The 20,549-nt window shown below is 47.7% G+C and overlaps 1 protein-coding gene across 2 annotated transcripts in view; it reads left to right on the top strand.

The window, feature by feature from the left end:
* Positions 1–13,526: 13,526 nt before the first annotated feature.
* XKR4 (XK related 4) overlaps positions 13,527–20,549 on the top strand; it is a 347,712-nt gene continuing 340,689 nt past the window's right edge. For both annotated transcript variants that reach the window (XR_005291399.2, XM_038392208.2), the window contains exon 1: positions 13,527–14,357. Coding sequence is in view for 1 of the 2 variants with exons in the window: in XM_038392208.2 (XP_038248136.1) it covers positions 13,573–14,357 (785 nt within the window). In the remaining variant the exon portion in view is untranslated. The remainder of the gene's footprint in view (positions 14,358–20,549) is intronic.

Genomic DNA, 20,549 nt, shown 5'->3' with positions numbered 1-20,549 from the left:
CATTTTTTAAAAGTCCTGTGTTTATTTTCTCATGTTATTCTTTCAAATAAGGTATGTTGGCTGATATGTTCATGGGAAATGAAACCTAAGTGGCTATTTTGATTAAAACAAACAACAAAAACATCTTATGGGTATTGCAAGCTGAGTTCTGTTTTTATATACCTTGTTAATCATCATGCAGAAGATCTAATGTAGGATGTGATCTGACTGAGCAAGAAAACAGGGTCAATTTCTCTCTTCAGAAATCCTCTTTGTGCTTGCATTGCTAGCAGGCACACTGGAATGGATTTAAAACTGTATCCCCAGAGTGCACAGTTCAGCTACTTAGTATCAGTATTCATTACACTGAATCACTTTGTTGTGATCTACTATGTGATTTGTTCGTTATTATGTCTTTCATTAATAGTTTGTAACACTACTCTCTTTGATGCCGTTGCTGATTTATCAAGTGTAAATAGTGCCATCCTAATCAGTTTTCCATTACTAACGGTGAATACTTTCTTTCAGCAGCTGGCTGCTTTGTTGGAAAACGATTTCCTCTACCTGTACAGTGTACAAATAAGTGATTAGATTCACTCCTTTGAGTGCAGGGGAATGTAAACTATACCCCCTGCGATGGCGGGGGCAGCAACACAGGAAGAAGGTGCTTGAATACAAAGGCATGGCAGGGTACCTTCCACCTTGACAGGACTGCTTTAAATATCACAGAGATCTTAGTAGTAGAGGCTGCCCGGAAGGTGTGCTTAGTACAATTAATGTCTGACTTGGCCTCACCTACATGGTGGGCTTTGCTGACTTGTTCCAAGCTCTGCACTGTGGAGTATGCCACAGTGTCTGAAAGTGAATCCGGCCCAGTATAGGCATTCAGAGTGGATAAACCTATTTGTTTGTTTTTAAATCTCTTTCAAAACACCCTACTTGAAAGTGACAGGTCAATAGAAAGTTATAATTTCATATGCCCCGTTTGGAGTATTGTAATACCCTGGAGTAAAATTTTCAAAAATGCCAGACCCTCAAAGATAGTTAAGTGCCTAACTCCCATTGATTAAGTCAGTGGTTCTCAACAGGGCTGCACATACCCCTGGGGGTTGTGGCAAAATGGCCAGTGTTGGTATGGTGGGTCCCATGCTTTTTTTGGTGAGGGGGCTAGGACACTACCCCTTGCCCCTGCTCTTGGGGCACCGAGGGTCTCACTAATGGCCCCGGAAGGTGCTAGAGGAGGGAAGTGTGGGCAGGGGTCTGGGTCTGAGCCCCACCCCTTCTCAACCCTTGTGGGTTTCTTACCCCCTTCTGTAGAGTTACCCTCAGTCCTTGACACTAGGGGAGGGACTCTCCCTTCCTCGGGACTTTCAATTCTTCTTTTTCCCCTCCCCCATCCTTGCCTGAAGCAGGGTTGGGTTTTTTTTTTATTAGGTTCCTGACAGGGCCTTAATTGACTACAAGTGCTCCAATTAACCTGTAGTAACCTTCCCTAGTCTACAGGGAACCAAGCCTTAATTAGCCTAGGGTTTCTATATCTGCCCTCTCCTGCCCTTTTATTGCTCCCTGGCTTTGCTGTATCACAGGGTATTCAGAGGTTTTTCAAGAGGCACATCAAATCATCTAGATATTTGCCTAGTTTCACAATAGGCTACATAAAAAGCACCAGTGAAGTCAGTCAAACTGAACTTTCTTACAGATAATGATTTGTTTATTTCTGCTTTGTATACTGTACACTGAAAAGTAAGTACAATATTTATATTAAAATTGATTTATTTTATAATTGTATGGGGAAAATGAGAAAGTATACCCTTTTTCAGTAATAGTGTGTTGTGACACTTGTACTTTTGTGTCTGATTTTGTAAGAAAGTAGTTTTTAAGTGCAGTGTAACCTGGGAGTATGCAAGACAAATCAGACTCCTGAAAGGGGTACAGTACTCTGGAAAGGTTGAGGACCACTGGGTTAAGTGACTTAGGAGCCTAAGCCTCATTTACTTTCAATGATCTGTTGACTTTCTATGAAACTATGGTTGTTTACACTACAAGTGCTACAATGGCACAACTGTAGCATTGCAGCTATGCTACTGTAGATACTTACTACAATAACAGAAGGAGTTTTTCCATCAGTGTAATAAATCCACCCCTCAAGAGGTGGTAGCGAGGTTGATGGAGGAATTCTTCTGTTCCCTTAGAAGTGTCTCTCTAAGGAATGTGAATTTTTCACACCCTTGAGTGATGTAGCCAGGTCAACCTAAATTTTAGATGTAGGCCAGGCCTTAGGCTCCCAAGTGCCTAAGGCACAGGTTTTTAAAGGTATTTAGGTGGTGTTGCACTCAGCATTGCAATGCCTAACTGATTGAGGAGTATAAATCTTATTCTCAAAAGGAATTTATGCATGTAGGCTCCTAAGCCCCCTGTCAGTTGATGACCCCCTCCCCCTGCAGTGAAGCCTAGGCCTTAGACTCCTAGGTACTTAACTCTCTTCTGAAAAATGCAGTGTAGGCTCCTAAGTCAGTTAGGCACTGCAATGCTAAGTAGAGCAATGACAAAGGCCCAGATTTTTAAAGGCATTTAATCACTTAGAAGCTTTTAAAAATGTTACTCCTGAATATCTAGGATCATTTACATGGAAAAGAATTTTAGCATTCTACCTCTACTAATGCAGGATTCTGAAAGATCAGAGAATCTTTCTGTCATAGTTCTGTGTGAGTGGCATTAAGTGCAATGTTGGGAAAGTCCCTTCCTGTCTCTGGCCTGAATGCTTCAGAGGGAATAGTGTCTAGTGCTGAGGAATTCCAAGACAAAGAACTTGGTTAAGGTAGAATGAAGCTTGTATGTATCAGTAGAGAACTATTCATTTTAAACAGTGCTAGGATGTTGTGTTTATTTTTTTAAAAATTCAGGAACTACTTATACTGAAGATTAAAAACAAAACAAACGTCCCCAGAAAATTAGAACATTGTGCCCCATAAAAATCTAAGTGTCTGGAAATTCTCACTTAAGATTATAACAACACCCAACTTTAACTCTGCTCCTTACCTCACTTTTCCTCCTTAACTAAGTTTCACACTGTTTATATATGAATTACAATACTGTATTCATTCTTTGTACTCTGATATAACGTACAGCCACTTTTGTAGCCCTTTTCAGGTCCAGGAATATCTAAGGCTTATCTTGCTAGGGGGCATAAGGACTTGAAGGATTATGACTTTGGAAATGAATTGTCCAAAGCCAGGCTCTGATTGTCTTGTTGGGCCATTTAATGCTGTCACAGCTGTACACTAGCTCCCAGCACTGCACCACTGGAACCTCTTCACCAAAATGAAAAATAAAATACAATTATTTTACCAAGTAGGTAAAATGAGTGAAACAAAAGAGAAATAGAAAGTCAAAATCCTTCCCCTTTCTTTCTAATTTCTTTCCTATTTGACCTAATGTTTGCTTGCTGCTTTTGGAGTGGAGAGGGCAGTTAAAAGGTTTGTAACATGGTTTTGTAACAGATTTTGGCTGAAAATGTACCTAGTCCCTGTAATGCCCCCTCACATGCCTGCCTCTTCTGCTATCTCTAGTTATATATTTCAATGTAAAAGATAAGTCAACATGGAGTCAAGGTTTTTGACATCCGTCTAAAGAATGTATACTAAAACTTGAATTCAAGTTCTTTCATGAACTTTAGAAATCACTTCCTCTTTCATATGCAATATTCCTGTCAATGTGCTCACATAAGTAGGAATGAGATCATATTTCACATTACAGCCTTTACTGAGATCACAAAAATGAGTTTAGTTTTTCAGTGCATATAATTAAATATATTTAGATGCTTAAAATATGCATAGGTGATTTCTGAAGAACTCTGTATTAACATTCTATGCCTGATCCAGCAAGGTACTTAAGCCTAAATTAAAATACATGAGTAGTCCCACTGACATCCATGGGACCACTGGCATGCTTAAAGTTAGGCATGTGCATAAGTACTTTGTTGGTCTGGGGCCTACATCCTTACAAGATAGATCATTTGGGTTTGTATAATATGTGGCTGTGTGTTTTGTATACTCATACATACGCTATGAAAAATGGAATTACACAAAAGTAATGGATATATCAACAAACATCATCATATATAGCTATTACCAAACAAAATGATTTCTGAAACAATAAGAAAAATTTCAGGAAGACCTTTGTAAATCTATAAAAGGATTACAATATAAACACATCTGACTGACATCTGTTTTATGAACTTTAAAGGTATGCTTTTATTTCAGAAATGTTTCCATATGTACATCTGCATATGGTCCTACAAAAAAAGATTACATTGGTCTAGAGTAAGCAACATATGGTATGCTACTATCCAAATACATTGAATTTAGAAATTTATTAATCATTCCTTAAAGTAAAATATTCTAAGAAATAATACTGTGTACATGGTCAGAATTAATGTCGACTTGTGGATTCTGATTTCCTATTTGCTCATATAAGTGAGTTGATTGTCGGGGCACAGCAAGCTCCCAGTGGGGTTGCTAGCCAACCCAGCAAACTCAGCTGGGCTCACTGAGCCCCCTCCAAAGGGTTGCACTTCCTGATTAGACAGGGGAGCCAGTGGTCTCCTACTTAAACTACACAACAGCAGCATAGTGGTTGCTTAATGCATACCATACCTGCACCTGTGCTTATCCTGTCCTCACTTTTACTTCCCACTCCCAGCACTGTTCTGGTTTCTGGCTCCAACTCTTGGCTACATTCCCTGCCTATGACTCTGGCTTACCCTTTGGTTTAGGGCTTGGCCCCGGTTCTGACCTTTGGCTTGGCCACTTTACCCTGACTCTGGCTTCTTCTTTGCATGGGTGCTAAATCTCTGGATCTTTGCTTGTCAGTACCAGAACTGCCATGATATCCATCAGGCAAGATCCTACTCCAGCTGCTAGGTAGGCTGCTCATGCCCTAGAAGCTTACATTTATTGACTGAAATACTCTATATTGGCTTCACCATAATAAAATGCCTTTCCCATCTACAGTAAAGTGTGGAAGTCATAAAGGGTATTTGTTGTCACATGAATTGGAATACATGAAAAATTAGGGGGAAAATGTAAATGAATCTTTTATTATGTGAATATGAAACTAAACACATATCCTATTCTGCTGACTTTACCATTATCTATACATGTGGTAAATTTGTAGTTTTTTTAATTAAAAAAAAACAAATTAAAAGGTCCTAACTAGTGAAAATTTTGTAACATGGTTATTGCTTCTAACATTAAACTTTTTAAAAAAGATACGCCTCTACCAACTGCATTTTAGTCAAAATAGAATCCTACTTACTGTCTTAACTATGTAAAAGCTATTGAAGCTCTAAGGTAAGACAGAAAGTCAGTGACACAAGAGGATAGAAGGCTTGATTCAGCTTGATTCTCCATAATGTAACACCAGTTTTATGCACTGGAATTACACTAGCAGAAGACCAGAGCAATGCAGTGGAGAATCAGGCAACAAGAAATGGACTGTCTGATCCTCCCAGTTATTATAAGTATCAAAAGCTGAATGTTAGTTGAGTTACAACTGAAATCACCCAACAAATGTATCTGAGCTGGAAAAAGCTGCTTCCTTATAGGTTAGAAGAAAAGATGGAAAGGAATATTGCCCTGAAGCAAGAGGTCATGAGTGTCAAAAGTATTGCCAAACAAATGGAAACAGCTTTGGTAAAGGTATTGATCTATGCATGCAGAAATTGACTAATCTTAAGGCAGAGTGAGGGAACTGAGAGCAAAACCAGGAATCAAATGCATCAAAATAGACCTCCTTGATATAGCTAAATAAGACTGTAGGAGAGTTGTGTGTGAGAATCTGAAAAAGTTAGAAAATACCATAAAGGAAAGGGAAGAAGATGTATTCTTTAGAAGATTGGAACTAGAGAGGGCATTTCCTTGACTTTTGGAGCTGACTTGCTCAAGGCCCCCGGTTCAGGAACACAGAGAACCAAATACAAAAGCACAGGAATAAATTTTTTTTCTTAAAATAGAAAGATGATCTGGGAAAGAGAAAGAAGCAGATGGAGCTGTTGAGACCTATAACAAAGCAAAAGATGTTATACCTAAGAAAATACAGCCCTAGAAGAGTGAGATTTTTGCAAAGAAGCAGCTTTGCATGGCTTATGAAGCAGGTGTAGTGATGGCTGCAATCACAGTAATTATCCTTGAATTATATTTTGTAATGAATAGAATAGGATTCAGAAGTGATCTTGCTGAATGCACACTAGTTTATATACTGTGCATATACAAATTATCTTGTTATACTGATATAACCCTGTTTAAGGTATATTGGAATAACAGAGTGAAGAATACTTTGATCTCCAGCACTTGCATATTGCTTGGGATGTTTCCATTATGTATCTAGTTGAGAAGAAAAGAAAGAAACTGCTCTGGTAGCGTAAAGGGGCCTTAAAGTAGATGTAGTATTATGCTTACTTCCACTACAAGGCCACATCTACACCACAAAGGGGGCTTAGTGTAAATGAAAAAGCCAGTGCATAGTGCCAACAGCTGAAAGTGGAAAACTATACTACTCTGCTCAGAACCAGAGCACTAGTCTAATGCATGGGGGGAGGGGAGAACTCTTCTTGTTGCACAGTTCCATGGCTAGAACAGTGAATGAAATGGAAATGTATCCTGTCAAAGGAAAAAAATCTCCTTCTGACTTCCAACACTAAGGGCCTGATCCAAAGTGCACTATGATCAATTGGAGTCTTTCTCTTGACTTCATTGAGCTTGGAGTCCAATCCTGCCCCTTTTGAAGCCACAGGGAGAAAAGTTGGATCTTTATGATGTAGATACAGAAAACTATTGGTAATAAACTTATAAGAAACCGCTGTTATGCAAAATTCTATGAAACACAATATTGTATGGTAGGTTCAGGCAGCCACTCAATGTATACAAAAAAAAAACAAGTTAGAAAATATTCAGCTGGATGCTGATGCAATAACTAGAAAAAGAAACCTCTTAGAAAAGAACTGGTTACTTAAATGGAGAAGTCAAAACAGAATCTGGACTAATTTTGGCTCTCTTTGGTGGGATTCATAAGAGCTTTCAACTGAGGTGGGAGGGGATCAAGTTATTCCTAATTACAATATTTTAAACTTGATAATCTAAATAGATGACCTCTTTACATGCCCTGACCCTGCAACCTTTATTCAGAGATTGTCCTTCAAGGCCCCATTGGTGAGGTTCTTTCCACGGAAAAGTTGCCCTGAAACTTGATGGAGGATGCCAAGGGATCCCTAGCTCTGTAAACTAGCAGTAGCTTTGGATCCCAACAGCCACCTCCCTCTACCTTCCATGTCTCTCAGTTGCCTGGCTCCAGTGGCTTCTGGGGACCCAGGAGAGGATAGGCAGATACATTAATACAGTCCTTGCTTTACAAATATCCACTGTCAGGCCTAATGGGGACATCCCCCCCCCACTACTCCAGCCATTTCCCCTCAGGTGGACCACAAACCATGCAGAAAGATCTCTCAAGGGTCCATGAAAGGAGTAAATGCTGCTGTACAGGCATCCAAGCCCCCTTCTGTGCAGTGATGAGACCTCCATATGGAGATCCCTCCATGCCTGGATCGTCGGCGCACCAGCTGGGCCCTAAACAGATTGTTGATTACAGGCTATGTTTCAAATAATATATCACAATGTAATCTCATGGATACATCTGTAGCATCTTGTGGTACTGTGTACTATTCTGTATATGCCAAACAGTCAATTAAAGTCGCATATTAAAAGTCCACACTAAACTGATTTTATTAGAGCACAAGTATAATAGAGATGATCTGCTGAGATATATGGTAGCTTAACTGGCTACATACATTGCATTATTTGCTGACATGGAATCTAGTGGATTCATTGTATTCCCTATAGGTGCTGAATAAATTATTAAACTAGATATCTTTAGAAAGAAGTGAATTTACATAAATCTAAGGTGGTAACCATATGCTGGACAATTATGAGAATGAAACCAGTGTAGGCTTACAAGAGTGACTAGAAATTAAAAGCAGGGCCATACCTGTCTGTCTAAGGTTGTAGAGTAAGTGTACATTATTTGAGAAACAGAAACTCTGTCATTAAAGACTGTGTTGTAATGCATATGCACGAGGGGGACAAGGTTGATCTTAAGTGTGGCAATCATAATCTCGTCATTCCTTGACTTTTAAGTGCTCAATTATATAGCCCTTAACAGTCTCTTCATACACATAATTTAAAGCAGTAATACACATTTTCAGATTTCAGAGTAGCAGCCGTGTTAGTCTGTATTCGCAAAAAGAAAAGGAGTACATGTGGCACCTTAGAGACTAACACTAATACATTTGTTAGTCTCTAAGGTGCCACAAGTACTCCTTTTCTTATAGTTTTCAGAGAATTTATGCACAAGGGTTGTCTGTAGAACCAAAAGCTCTTCTTATACTCATCCTTCGATTAAGAGTTTGAAGGCATAGCTACTGTGTATTTTTATTTGCCAATATAAATGGTTCCACTTCATTCCTGGACTGGAATGGGAGGTGTTAAGCAGCAGATTTTACCACGGGAATTTCGCATCATGTTTTCATGAACGTTTCTATTAGGATTTTTCTAGCACTAAGATTAAATTTTGGCTGCTTTATTTAGAAAGTGGAAAATATAGTTATCAAAATATATCACCGATAAAAATGACCGTTAAAGAAACCAGTCATGCCAAATAGCGACCTTCGCTTGTACAATCCCCTTGATGTCAGACAAGTTACAAGTGGAACAGAACAGAATTGTCATTTCTTTCCCAACTCCTCCTGTCGAATTGGGAGCTCTTATGCCATAGTTACCTCTAGGTGCTGCTCGTTTAACTGAGCCCTGTTTAATGGTTTATCACATCGTTATGTGGCCGAACTGTTGTTTTTAGAGAAATACGATTAATCGGATGTAACTTAACCTGTGCATACGCTGCCACCTTGGAGTGCGAGGCAATCAAAGCAATCTGATGCTGTTGCCCTGAGAATAACAGGATAGCGAACCGCCAAGCGTTTCAAGAGGTCGGGCTGGGGCTCAGTCGCATGGCCAAGGGAGCCAGGCCTCGTTTGCAGGGGAGCAGTGCTTCGCGGCAAGGGACGGGCTGGACTGGCTCGAGTGCCAAGGGAGAGCAATTGCTGGCGCGGGGAAGCAGGGGGGGAGAGCCCAGCTCAGGCCTGAGATCGCTAGAACCTGCGCGCTCGGGGGCCGAATGACTAGGCAAAGGAGCCATTTCCATTTCAGCCCAGGCTTGTACTATCCCCCCCCCCCGCCCAGCCTAGCCGGGGGTGCTTCGGGTGAGAGGTACAGCCACGGGGCCATCTGGGCTGGTCCAGGCGAAAGGCAGCGCGCGCGGCTCTGGAACCAGCTTCATTTTCGCAGCGGAAACTCGGCTCGGCTCCGGGGGAGGGGAGGGGGGGGGAGGGGAACTCTCTCTCCCGCGTGGGCCTCGTGAACGACATTAAGCCCCCGCCGGCTCGGGGGGGGGAGGGGCGGGCGGGATAGAGGGGGTGTCTCCGCACCTTCCCCGCCTCCAGCCTGTGACCCGCGGTATAACTGAAGGGCACCGCTCGCTCTAACGCGTGCCAAAGTAAACGGAGGTAAAACATTCCCGGCGGGAGGGGGACGCATAATTTCCTGGGGCTTCCAAACCACGTACCCGGGCCCAGGGGGAGCGGCCGCGGCTTTCTGCTGGGAGCGCCGGCGCCGGCGGGGGCGGGGGCGGGGGGGGCTGTTCGCTAACCAGTAGCGGAGCAGCAGCCGTGTCCGTCTGTATCCGCACAAAGGAAAGGAGGACTTGGGGCACCCAAGAGACGAACGCATTTATTGGAGCATCAGCTTTCGTGAGATGCATCCGACGAAGCGAGCTGTAGCCCGCGAAAGCTCATGCTCAGATAAATGCGTTCGTCTCTAAGGTGCCCCAAGTCCTCCTTTCCTTTTTGCTAACCCGTACGCGGTCAGGCCTGGCTGGGCGCTGCCCGGGGGGGGGGGGGGGGGACGCCGCCCGCTTCCCAGCACCAGCCTCTCTCGTGTCCTGGTCATTCCTCCCGCACCAGCCCCACCGTCCTGATTCCGGCGCAGCTCCCGCTGACCCAGCCTCCCTTCCCTCTCGCACCCGCTGCGGGGAGGCCGCGCCAGCCACGCTCGCTCGGGGCCCGAGTGCCCCAGCGGCGCCTAACGGGGCAGCCTGGCCAGGGCCCTCCCCGCTCAGCGCGGGGGCGGCGGCAGCCAGCGGACAGGTAGCTGCGCACACAGCGCTCCCCTCACTCACCCGCCCGCCTCATTCCTGCGGCCAGGCGCCCCCCGCCCCTGCTACCCGAGCGCAGTGCGCCCCCTCCCGGCAGCTGCGCCCCCTTCTCCACCCCCGCAGCTCCCGCTCCCCCGGCTCCCCCTTCTGGCTGCTGCTACAGCGACACCTCTCACCCTGCGCTGCGGCGCCTTTGGGCCGAGAGCTCAGGCACGCTCTCCCCCACCCTTCCTCTCGGGTGCTGCTCTCATCGCCCCCTTTCCTCCCGTGCCTGAACCCCCCGCCTCCATCCCAAGCCTGCCGCCCCAGTGATCCCCCATCCACCCCCGCCTCCATCCCAACCCTGCCGGCCCCAGTGATCCCCCATCCAACCCCGCCTCCATCCCAACCCTGCCCGCCCCAGTGATCCCCCATCCACCCCGTGCCCGAACCCCCGCCTCCATCCCAACCCTGCCCGCCCCAGTGATCCCCCATCCACCCCCGCCTCCATCCCAAGCCTGCCCGCCCCAGTGATCCCCCATCCACCCCGTGCCCGAACCCCCCCGCCTCCATCCCAACCCTGCCGGCCCCAGTGATCCCCCATCCAACCCCGCCTCCATCCCAACCCTGCCGGCCCCAGTGATCCCCCATCCACCCCCGCCTCCATCCCAACCCTGCCCGCCCCAGTGATCCCCCATCCACCCCGTGCCCGAACCCCCGCCTCCATCCCAACCCTGCCGGCCCCAGTGATCCCCCATCCACCCCCGCCTCCATCCCAACCCTGCCGGCCCCAGTGATCCCCATCCACCCCGTGCCCGAACCCCCCCGCCTCCATCCCAACCCCTGTGCCCGAACCCCCGTCTCCATCCCAGCCCTGCCCGCCCCAGTGATCCCCCATCCACCCCGTGCCCGAACCCCCCCGCCTCCGTCCCAACCCTGCCCGCCCCAGTGATCTCCCATCCACCCCGTGCCCGAACCCCCCCGCCTCCATCCCAACCCTGCCGGCCCCAGTGATCCCCCATCCAACCCCGCCTCCATCCCAACCCCTGTGCCCGAACCCCCGTCTCCATCCCAGCCCTGCCCGCCCCAGTGATCCCCCATCCACCCCGTGCCCGAACCCCCCCCGCCTCCATCCCAACCCTGCCGCCCCAGTGATCCCCCATCCACCCCGTGCCTGAACCCCCCCGCCTCCATCCCAACCCTGCCGGCCACAGTGATCCCCCATCCACCCCCGCCTCCATCCCAACCCTGCCCGCCCCAGTGATCCCCCATCCACCCCGTGCCCGAACCCCCCGCCTCCATCCCAACCCTGCCCGCCCCAGTGATCCCCCATCCACCCCGTGCCCGAACCCCCGCCTCCAACCCAACCCTGCCCGCCCCAGTGATCCCCCATCCACCCCGTGCCCGAACCCCCCCGCCTCCATCCCAACCCTGCCGGCCCCAGTGATCCCCCATCCAACCCCGCCTCCATCCCAACCCCTGTGCCCGAACCCCCGTCTCCATCCCAGCCCTGCCCGCCCCAGTGATCCCCCATCCACCCCGTGCCCGAACCCCCCCGCCTCCATCCCAACCCTGCCGGCCCCAGTGATCCCCCATCCACCCCCGCCTCCATCCCAACCCTGCCCGCCCCAGTGATCCCCCATCCACCCCGTGCCCGAACCCCCGCCTCCATCCCAACCCTGCCCGCCCCAGTGATCCCCCATCCACCCCGTGCCCGAACCCCCCCGCCTCCATCCCAACCCTGCCGGCCCCAGTGATCCCCCATCCAACCCCGCCTCCATCCCAACCCCTGTGCCCGAACCCCCGTCTCCATCCCAGCCCTGCCCGCCCCAGTGATCCCCCATCCACCCCGTGCCCGAACCCCCCCGCCTCCGTCCCAACCCTGCCCGCCCCAGTGATCCCCCATCCACCCCGTGCCCGAACCCCCCCGCCTCCATCCCAACCCTGCCGCCCCAGTGATCCCCCATCCACCCCGTGCCTGAACCCCCCCGCCTCCATCCCAACCCTGCCGGCCACAGTGATCCCCCATCCACCCCCGCCTCCATCCCAACCCTGCCCGCCCCAGTGATCCCCCATCCACCCCGTGCCCGAACCCCCGCCTCCATCCCAACCCTGCCGGCCCCAGTGATCCCCCATCCAACCCCGCCTCCATCCCAACCCCTGTGCCCGAACCCCCGTCTCCATCCCAGCCCTGCCCGCCCCAGTGATCCCCCATCCACCCCGTGCCCGAACCCCCCCGCCTCCATCCCAACCCTGCCGCCCCAGTGATCCCCCATCCACCCCGTGCCTGAACCCCCCCGCCTCCATCCCAACTCTGCCGGCCCCAGTGATCCCCCATCCACCCCCGCCTCCATCCCAACCCTGCCGGCCCCAGTGATCCCCCATCCACCCCGTGCCCGAACCCCCGCCTCCATCCCAACCCTGCCCGCCCCAGTGATCCCCCATCCACCCCGTGCCCGAACCCCCCGCCTCCATCCCAACCCTGCCCGCCCCAGTGATCCCCCATCCACCCCGTGCCCGAACCCCCGTCTCCATCCCAGCCCTGCCCGCCCCAGTGATCCCCCATCCACCCCGTGCCCGAACCCCCCCGCCTCCATCCCAACCCTGCCGGCCCCAGTGATCCCCCATCCACCCCCGCCTCCATCCCAACCCTGCCCGCCCCAGTGATCCCCCATCCACCCCGTGCCCGAACCCCCGCCTCCATCCCAACCCTGCCGCCCCAGTGATCCCCCATCCACCCCGTGCCCGAACCCCCCGCCTCCATCCCAACCCTGCCCGCCCCAGTGATCCCCCATCCACCCCCGCCTCCATCCCAACCCTGCCCGCCCCAGTGATCCCCCATCCACCCCGTAGCCCCAGCGCAGTTCCTGGCCGCTCCCTGTCGCCGCACCCCGGGCCAGGCAGGTAGCTGCTCCCTTCCGCGCCCCCCCCCCTTCGCTCTCTGCCTCCCGCGGCGCTGGGCGCCCCGCCCCCTCCCCGCCCGCGCGCCGCGGCTGGTGCTGGGGGCGGCAGCGAGGAGGAAGGGATGATGTCATCCTCTTTCCCGGCGTCAGTCAGCTGGGCGGCGGCGGCGGCGGCGGGCGGAGGGATGCGCCGGTCCGGGGAGCGGTGCCGCGGCGGCTGCCGGCTCGGGCGGAGCGCGCGGGTGGCGGGGCGCGGGGGCTGAGCGCGGCTCCCCGCAGGCAGGCAGGCAGGCAGGCGGCGCTCCAGGCGCGGCGGGCCCGGGAGGAGCCGGCGGCCCGTAGCCGGGCAGGGGCGCGGCGCGGCGCGGCGCGGCGGCGGGGGAGGAGCAGGGGGAGGCGCGGGATAAAGGCGCGCTCTCCCCGGCGGCGGCGGCGGCGGGGCGGAGGCATCATGGCCGCGAAGTCGGACGGGCGGCTGAAGATGAAGAAGGGCGGCGAGGTGGCGTTCACGCCGCTGCAGAACTCGGACCACTCGGGCTCGGTGCAGGCGCTGGCCCCGGGGCTGCCCTCGGGCGCGGGGCCGGGCGGCGGCGGCGGCGAGACAGCGGGGGGCGGCTGCTGCTGCTGCGGCGGGGACGGCTCGGGCGGCGGCTCCAGCTGCTGCGGCGGGGGAAGAGGCGGCGGCTCCCGCGGCTCGGGCGGGGGCTCGTCGGCGCTGTGCCTGCGGCTGGGCCGGGAGCAGCGGCGCTACTCGCTGTGGGACGGCCTGTGGATCCTGGCCGCCTTGGCCGTGTACTTCGCCGACGTGGGCACCGACGTCTGGCTGGCGGTCGATTACTACGTGCGGGGCCAGCGCTGGTGGTTCGGGCTGACCCTCTTCTTCGTGCTGCTCGGCTCCCTCTCCGTGCAGGTGTTCAGCTTCCGCTGGTTCGTGCACGACTTCAGCACCCAGGACAGCGCCGCCGCCGGGGCTGCCGGCCACTGCCCGGCCGCCGAGAGCAAACTGTTGGTGAGCAGCGGCTCGGCGGCCGGGGACATGGACGCCCCTCGCCCCTGCACGCCGCAGAGGCAGTCGTCCAACGCCAGCAAAAGCAACGCCACCACGGCCACCAACAGCAGCAGCAGCAGCAGCACCAGCGGCGGCAGGGCCGGCAAGAGCAGGTCCGCCTCCTGCGCCTTCTGCATCTGGCTCCTGCAGTCCCTCATCCACATCCTGCAGCTCGGGCAGATCTGGAGGTACAGCCTCTTTCCCCTGCTTCCACCCCCGCCTACCGGCCACAGCTTCCCCGGGCTCCCTTCGGGGCTCGGCTCCTACCCGTCCGGTGATGATGTTGGGAGGATGTGGAGGGGCTCCTTTCCTTTGTGTGTTTAATTGAGCGAAAACTTGGATTGCTATTAAGCTTTCCCCCTTTCTTTTCCGGAAGCAAGTGACCCTGTAAATAATGTAGTTTGGGTGTATGCAGTTCTCTATAGTGTGGATGCGTGCGCGTGCAAATACACACTCGCACTGGATTACAATGTTCTCCAAACTAGGTAGCTTCTACGTGTGTCAGGGAACATGGATAACTCCCTTCCATTGCCGCAACTGGCAATACTACCTGTTTCCGAGAGGCTGGGTAGGTAGGCAATGAATAGGTTGCACCTCCTGCTCGCACGCTATTTTTGATTTGATTGGTATTAAATATGCAGTGTGACAATCACGCAAAAAGTATTGGTAACTGCCTCTGTTGTAATGCGTTCAGGTGATTTGGATGGCTGTATCCACGTGCATAGCTCTAGAGGAGGTAGGATGACCAGGTAGTAAATGTGAAAAATCAGGTTGGGGGATAATAAGGTCCTAGGGTGGAGGGGATAGGATCCAACATAAGAAAAAGCCCCTAATATCTGGACGGTCCTGATAATATCAGGGTGGCTGGTTACCGTAAGAGGAGGATTTGTGTAAAAACCCTTTAAAAAGGGAGGCAGTGGTAAGGATTATTAACCTTCCCAAGTTTTAATGCTGGTGGGCATTTAAACTGGTTGTTTAGTTGTCTTCTGATTCACTGCACATGGGAAAGTTTCATTACACCCAGATTACATCAACTTGCAATCTAAAACATGATACACCTCCAGATTTATATTATCCCAAAGTCTGGAAAACCTTAACTTTCTGAGTGAAGTTAAAAAAAAAACTAGTGTTTTGAGAAAAATATACCATACTCATATTATCTAGAATTTTCTTCATATATGCACAGTATTAATGTGATTAGAGAACTTCAGAGAGAGTAAAGATTATAGCTGGAAAAGGGATGCACTGCCTAGGGATGTATAGTCCTCTTGTTATAACATCTATTTATATAACATCTAGTTCTCAAATCATGTTTTTCATTTATCATACAGTTTGTATGGTGAAGAAATATTTCAGACAACAAACTTTTAAATAGTTTTGTTTCATGGAAAGGCCATGTTATAATAGTCTTTAGCAGATATGATACTTGATTGAAAGGACACTGACACTGAATATCATAATTGGTATTAACGTTTTTGGCAAAAACTATACCATAGTAACTATATAGTTTCCAATAGTGCAATGCTATTAAGTACCATGTAGCTTATATGTTCTAACAGATACTGTCTTTTCTTCATCCCCAAAAGATGTTTTTAAGAATATAATTTTAGCTCCAGAATAGATTTTAAATTGAGGCATAGTCATTTGCAAGTGAATTTTACCAGTGTTTTAAGCAACCTAGTTTTGGGAAAGCATAATATGTGCAGACAGTTACAATTTCAAAATAAAATCATGGTATACAAAAACAATGCTTCAGCTATGCTGAATGTAGCAATCTATTGAAGCAACAGTTGAAAGTATTATTGAAGTTTCTTTTTTGACTGGTGGAAGGTATATTTTTAGAAGAGGTTTTTAATTAGCATATGTTGTAAAAGGATTTCTTCTCATGATCGTATCATTTAGTAAGAATCATTTTAATATTTGTTTCATATTTGGACTCCCAGATTGCTTGTGTACTTCCCCCATGTGGGCCTGAACTCAGGACTCTCAGTGAGATGCAGAATAATTAATATTTGGATCCAATCCTGCAAACACACAAGTACCTTTATGCACAGGAGTAATGTCATTAAGTGCAATAAAAGAAGGAGTACTTGTGGCACCTTAGAGACTAAAAAATTTATTTGAGCACGAAAGCTTATGCTCAAATAAATTTTGGTCTCTAAGGTGCAACAAGTACTCCTTTTCTTTTTGCGAACACAGACTAACACAGCTGCTACTCTGAAACCTGTCATTAAGTACAATAACACTATTCATGTGTGTAAAGTTGCTCATGTGTATTTGTTTGCAGATCAGACCTTAGTAAGCATGATCTGATACCATGTAATTTTAATATACTCAGAACAAATTCCCTGCCCCACCTACCTCCAGAATGGTCAAAGTGGCAGGAGTGAAGCATTTCAGTTGTATGTGGGTAGTGGCAGCTTGTAAAGAGGCAATACAAAGAGAGTCTGCATCACCCTGAGTGCCACAGAACAGAGCTCCTCGACATCTCTCTGGATTGGAACATGCAGGGTAGGGGTAGGGTTTGTGGCTTGAGCTGGATGTGGTCCAACATTGCATGGCAGTGCAGGAAGCATGGTGAGTTGGGATTAAGGGTTCTTCAGCCCCTTGGCTGTTCTTCTATGATAATTAAATTCTTTGTGCATGAGATTTTGCTTCATGAAAGAGTGCTTAGTTCTTTGCCCTTAAATTTGCTGACTATCCTTTGATTGTTATAATTTTTCTTCATAAATTGTGTCTGTTATAATGCCATAAAACCAACATGAATATCCAACTCAGAAACTTTATTTATGTTTTAGCATGCCATGTTGTTTGATCAATTTGTTAGCTGTTAATTGGTAACTTAACTATTTCTCTTTATATTTTCATAAGTCTAGTTATTTTATAGCCGATAGTTTATAGTATTTTACATAGTTATTGTTTATAGTCCATTTAGCTAATTTGTTCTTTTCCTCCCCAATGCATTTCATGAAGGTCAGAGTCCTTATGGTCATCAACTGTGAATGATATGAGAAAAGAGGTGTGCTTGTACCATTCCCATAGATTCAAAGGCCCAAAGGGACCATTATGATGATCTGGCCTGATCTCCTGTGTAACACAGGCCATAGAACTTACTCAAAATAATTCTAGAGCATATCTTTTAGAAAAACTTCCAAACGTAATTTAAAAATGGTTAGTGATAGAGAATCCACCATGACCCACAGTAAATTGTTCTCATGGTTAATAACTCTCAGTTAAAAATGTATGCCTTATTTCCAGTCTGAATTTGTCTTCAACTTTCAATCATTGGATCATGTTATACCTTTCTCTGCTAGATTGAAGAGCTAATGATTAAATATTTGTTCCTATGTATGTTCTTGAGTTCCTTGAGTCTATCACTGTTATAGTGATTTCTAATCTCATCATGCTCACTGCTCTTCTCTGAACCCTCTCCTTTTTGAATTGTGGGCATCAGAACTGGACATAGCATTCCAGCAGTGGTTGCACCAGTGCCAAATATAGAGATAAAATACTCTCTCTATTTCCACTAAAGATTCCCCTGTTTATGCATCCCAGGATGACATTAGTTCTTTTGACCACAGCATCACATTGGGAGCTCATATTCAGCTGATTGTCCAGCAAGACCCCCAAGCTTTCTTTCAGAGTCACTGCTTCCCAGAATAGGGTCTCCCTTCCTGTAATTATTACCTACATCCTTTGTTTTCAGATATGTGTGTTTTCACTTACCTTATTAAAACACACATTATTTGCTTGTGCTCAGTTTACAAAGCGATCTTGATTGCTCTCAATCAGTAACCTGTCCTCTTCATTATTTACCACTCCCCCAATTTATGGTCATCTGCAAATTTTATCAGTGATATTATTTTCTTTCAGGTCATTGATAAAGATGTAAAATATTGTAGGGTCAAGAACTGGTCCCTAGGTAACCCCATTGGAGATAGACCCGCTCAATGATGATTCCCTGTTTTTATAGTTAGCCAATTTTTAATCCTTTAATGTGTACCATATTTTATATTCTAGTTTTTTAATCAACTTAAACATCTTACAGACCTCTAAATATATTACGTCAACACTTCTCAGTGCAGTCGTGGGTCCAAAGGAAGTGTACACGCTGGAAAATAGGTACTTCCTCTGGAAAAGTAAAAGCACAATTCCAGTAGGAAATCCATGGAATTGAAACCTCTCCCACCTGACAAAGCATGTATGCTGGCCTGAGAGGTTGTCATGTAAGCACTCAGAATGCAGGCTGATATTTTTGTGAAATTTGGTTTGCATTCATTAGGAGTTGCTTCTTTGGCAGGCCACAGTGGTATACTGCACGTTGTCTGTGTGTCATATTAGTCCTACGTGCACATATGGTCTAAGGATTGAAGTCCCTGCTGTTGAAAACCTGTGCTACTTTCTTCTCTTTGCTTGGGGGTTCTTAATTTTCTATTTTTCCTTGATTTCCTTTGGCCCTGGTTAAATCTATCCCGTCTACCTAGGTTCTTCTATTGTCCCATTACCATAATATCTGGGCAATTTCAATAAGTAAAAATGGCAATTATATCTTGATTTTTCCCTGTCAACAAGTAGACTTGGGTGTTGAGGTTGCTTTTTTGTTGTTTAGTTGGTTTGGGCCAGATATAGATATAACTATGCATGTGAAGATATAAGAAGTGGGTTTTGTGCTTAGCTGTGAAAGCATGGAAGCTGTTGTTCATTCTCATTGCATCTGGCAGTGAGGTCCATCTCTTGTGAAGTTTCTGACTCCAGAGGTCATCAGCCATCCCTTATTTCCCATCTGATTTACTGCTGCAGTGGAACTTGGATATCAAGGAAGTGATGGTTGTGTGGAGAGACAATCGCTCAAATAACTAGAAATGGTTCCATGAAGGGTGTTGAAATGGTAATCTGGAAGTGGACTCTGAATTCAACAGGGAGTTCATACTGAGAGTAACAAATTCGGGTGATGTGTTCCTGCTGATCTCTATATTGCTGAGCAGCTGGCTTGCTGGATTCTGAGTTCTCTGGAACTATCTCAGAGCACAGAGCTTCAATCCTAAATTTAGAGAATTGTAGTAGTGTATGGACATTATGAAAGCCAGTTTTGAGCCCAGTAGGTTTGGGTACCTGGATGAGTAGCCCGCTTTGATACATATTTTTGATACGACTTGGCTTCTCAAGATCTTTGCATAAAGAAAATATTTTGGATCTAATTATTAATTTTGTTAAGATATTGAATTACTAGAAATTGGCCTTTCTATATATTATGTTCAAGACTCATTCTTATTTACAAATATGTGTGATTGCTAAAAACAATTGCATATTAATTGAAGTGTGTTAAAGTGAAATTGATGGGGGTTTTAATGCTGTCTGGGGTGATGCTGTGAAATAGTGATTTAAAATGAACTTTTACTACAGTGCAACAAAACAAAAAAATATGGTATGACTGCAGATGAGCCACAAATGTCTTATGAATAAAAATTTAGGTTTCTTTCTTTTGTATCTTGTCACTAATTTCTACAAACCATTATACTGAGGACTGAATTCTGCCATTTGGAAGAAAAAACGCCATCTGTGAAAAGATTTGGCGGATATCTGCAGACTGTCGGCCAGGACTGGTCCTCGGTTACCGTCCCACTGAAGTTAGTGTGGTTGGTTGTTTAACTGAGAGCAGATTTTTGGCTCTGTGTAGGCAGTTGAATTTATACTATAATCTGTTAATCGCTTTGGGTTTTTTAAAATTCTGCATGCAGACATAGCTGTGGATATGTTTTCTTATCCATGCCTCTGATACATTCTGTGTTTTAACCCATTGTGATGCTCTGCTCAAGGCACTCAGAACCATAATCTACTGTGTTACTACCTCTCTGCCTTAGCAAGAGAGAGCTTTGCTGGAGTTTACACTATGAGACAGCTCCCTGCCGCACCTCCTCCAGACTCTGCCAGTCTAAACCTTGCCTTGCAGGTGACAACCAGTGAACCCAAGTTCCCTGGAGGTGTCTCTGCTGTGTCCAGTCCCTCTGACTGGGCACTTGCAGAAATTAGGTTTGCTGCCTCCGAAGAGGCAGTGCACACACCAGTCTGTTAGTTTAGCTGAGGTCCTGCCTAACAACACTCAGATGGTTTTGTAATAAACCAAGAATAAGTTTATTAATAGAAACACAGATTTAAGTGATACCAAGCAAGAATAAGGGACAAAAAATGGTTATAAAAAAAGCATAACATGCTTGCTAGTGTCTAAAACTTAATTCTTGCAAACTCTGACTTTGCCTAATACAATTTCTCATTTGTATCAAGCTACCAGCATCTCCAGAATCAGAGGGTGCTATCCGCTTCAGACTCTAAGTGATGGAAAATTAGGCTATGTCACCTTACAATGGCGCAACTATGCTGCT

This window comes from Dermochelys coriacea, chromosome 2 (assembly GCF_009764565.3).
Source record: "Dermochelys coriacea isolate rDerCor1 chromosome 2, rDerCor1.pri.v4, whole genome shotgun sequence".
NCBI lineage: Eukaryota > Metazoa > Chordata > Testudines > Dermochelyidae > Dermochelys > Dermochelys coriacea.
This window is presented reverse-complemented; position numbering and strand designations above follow the sequence as displayed.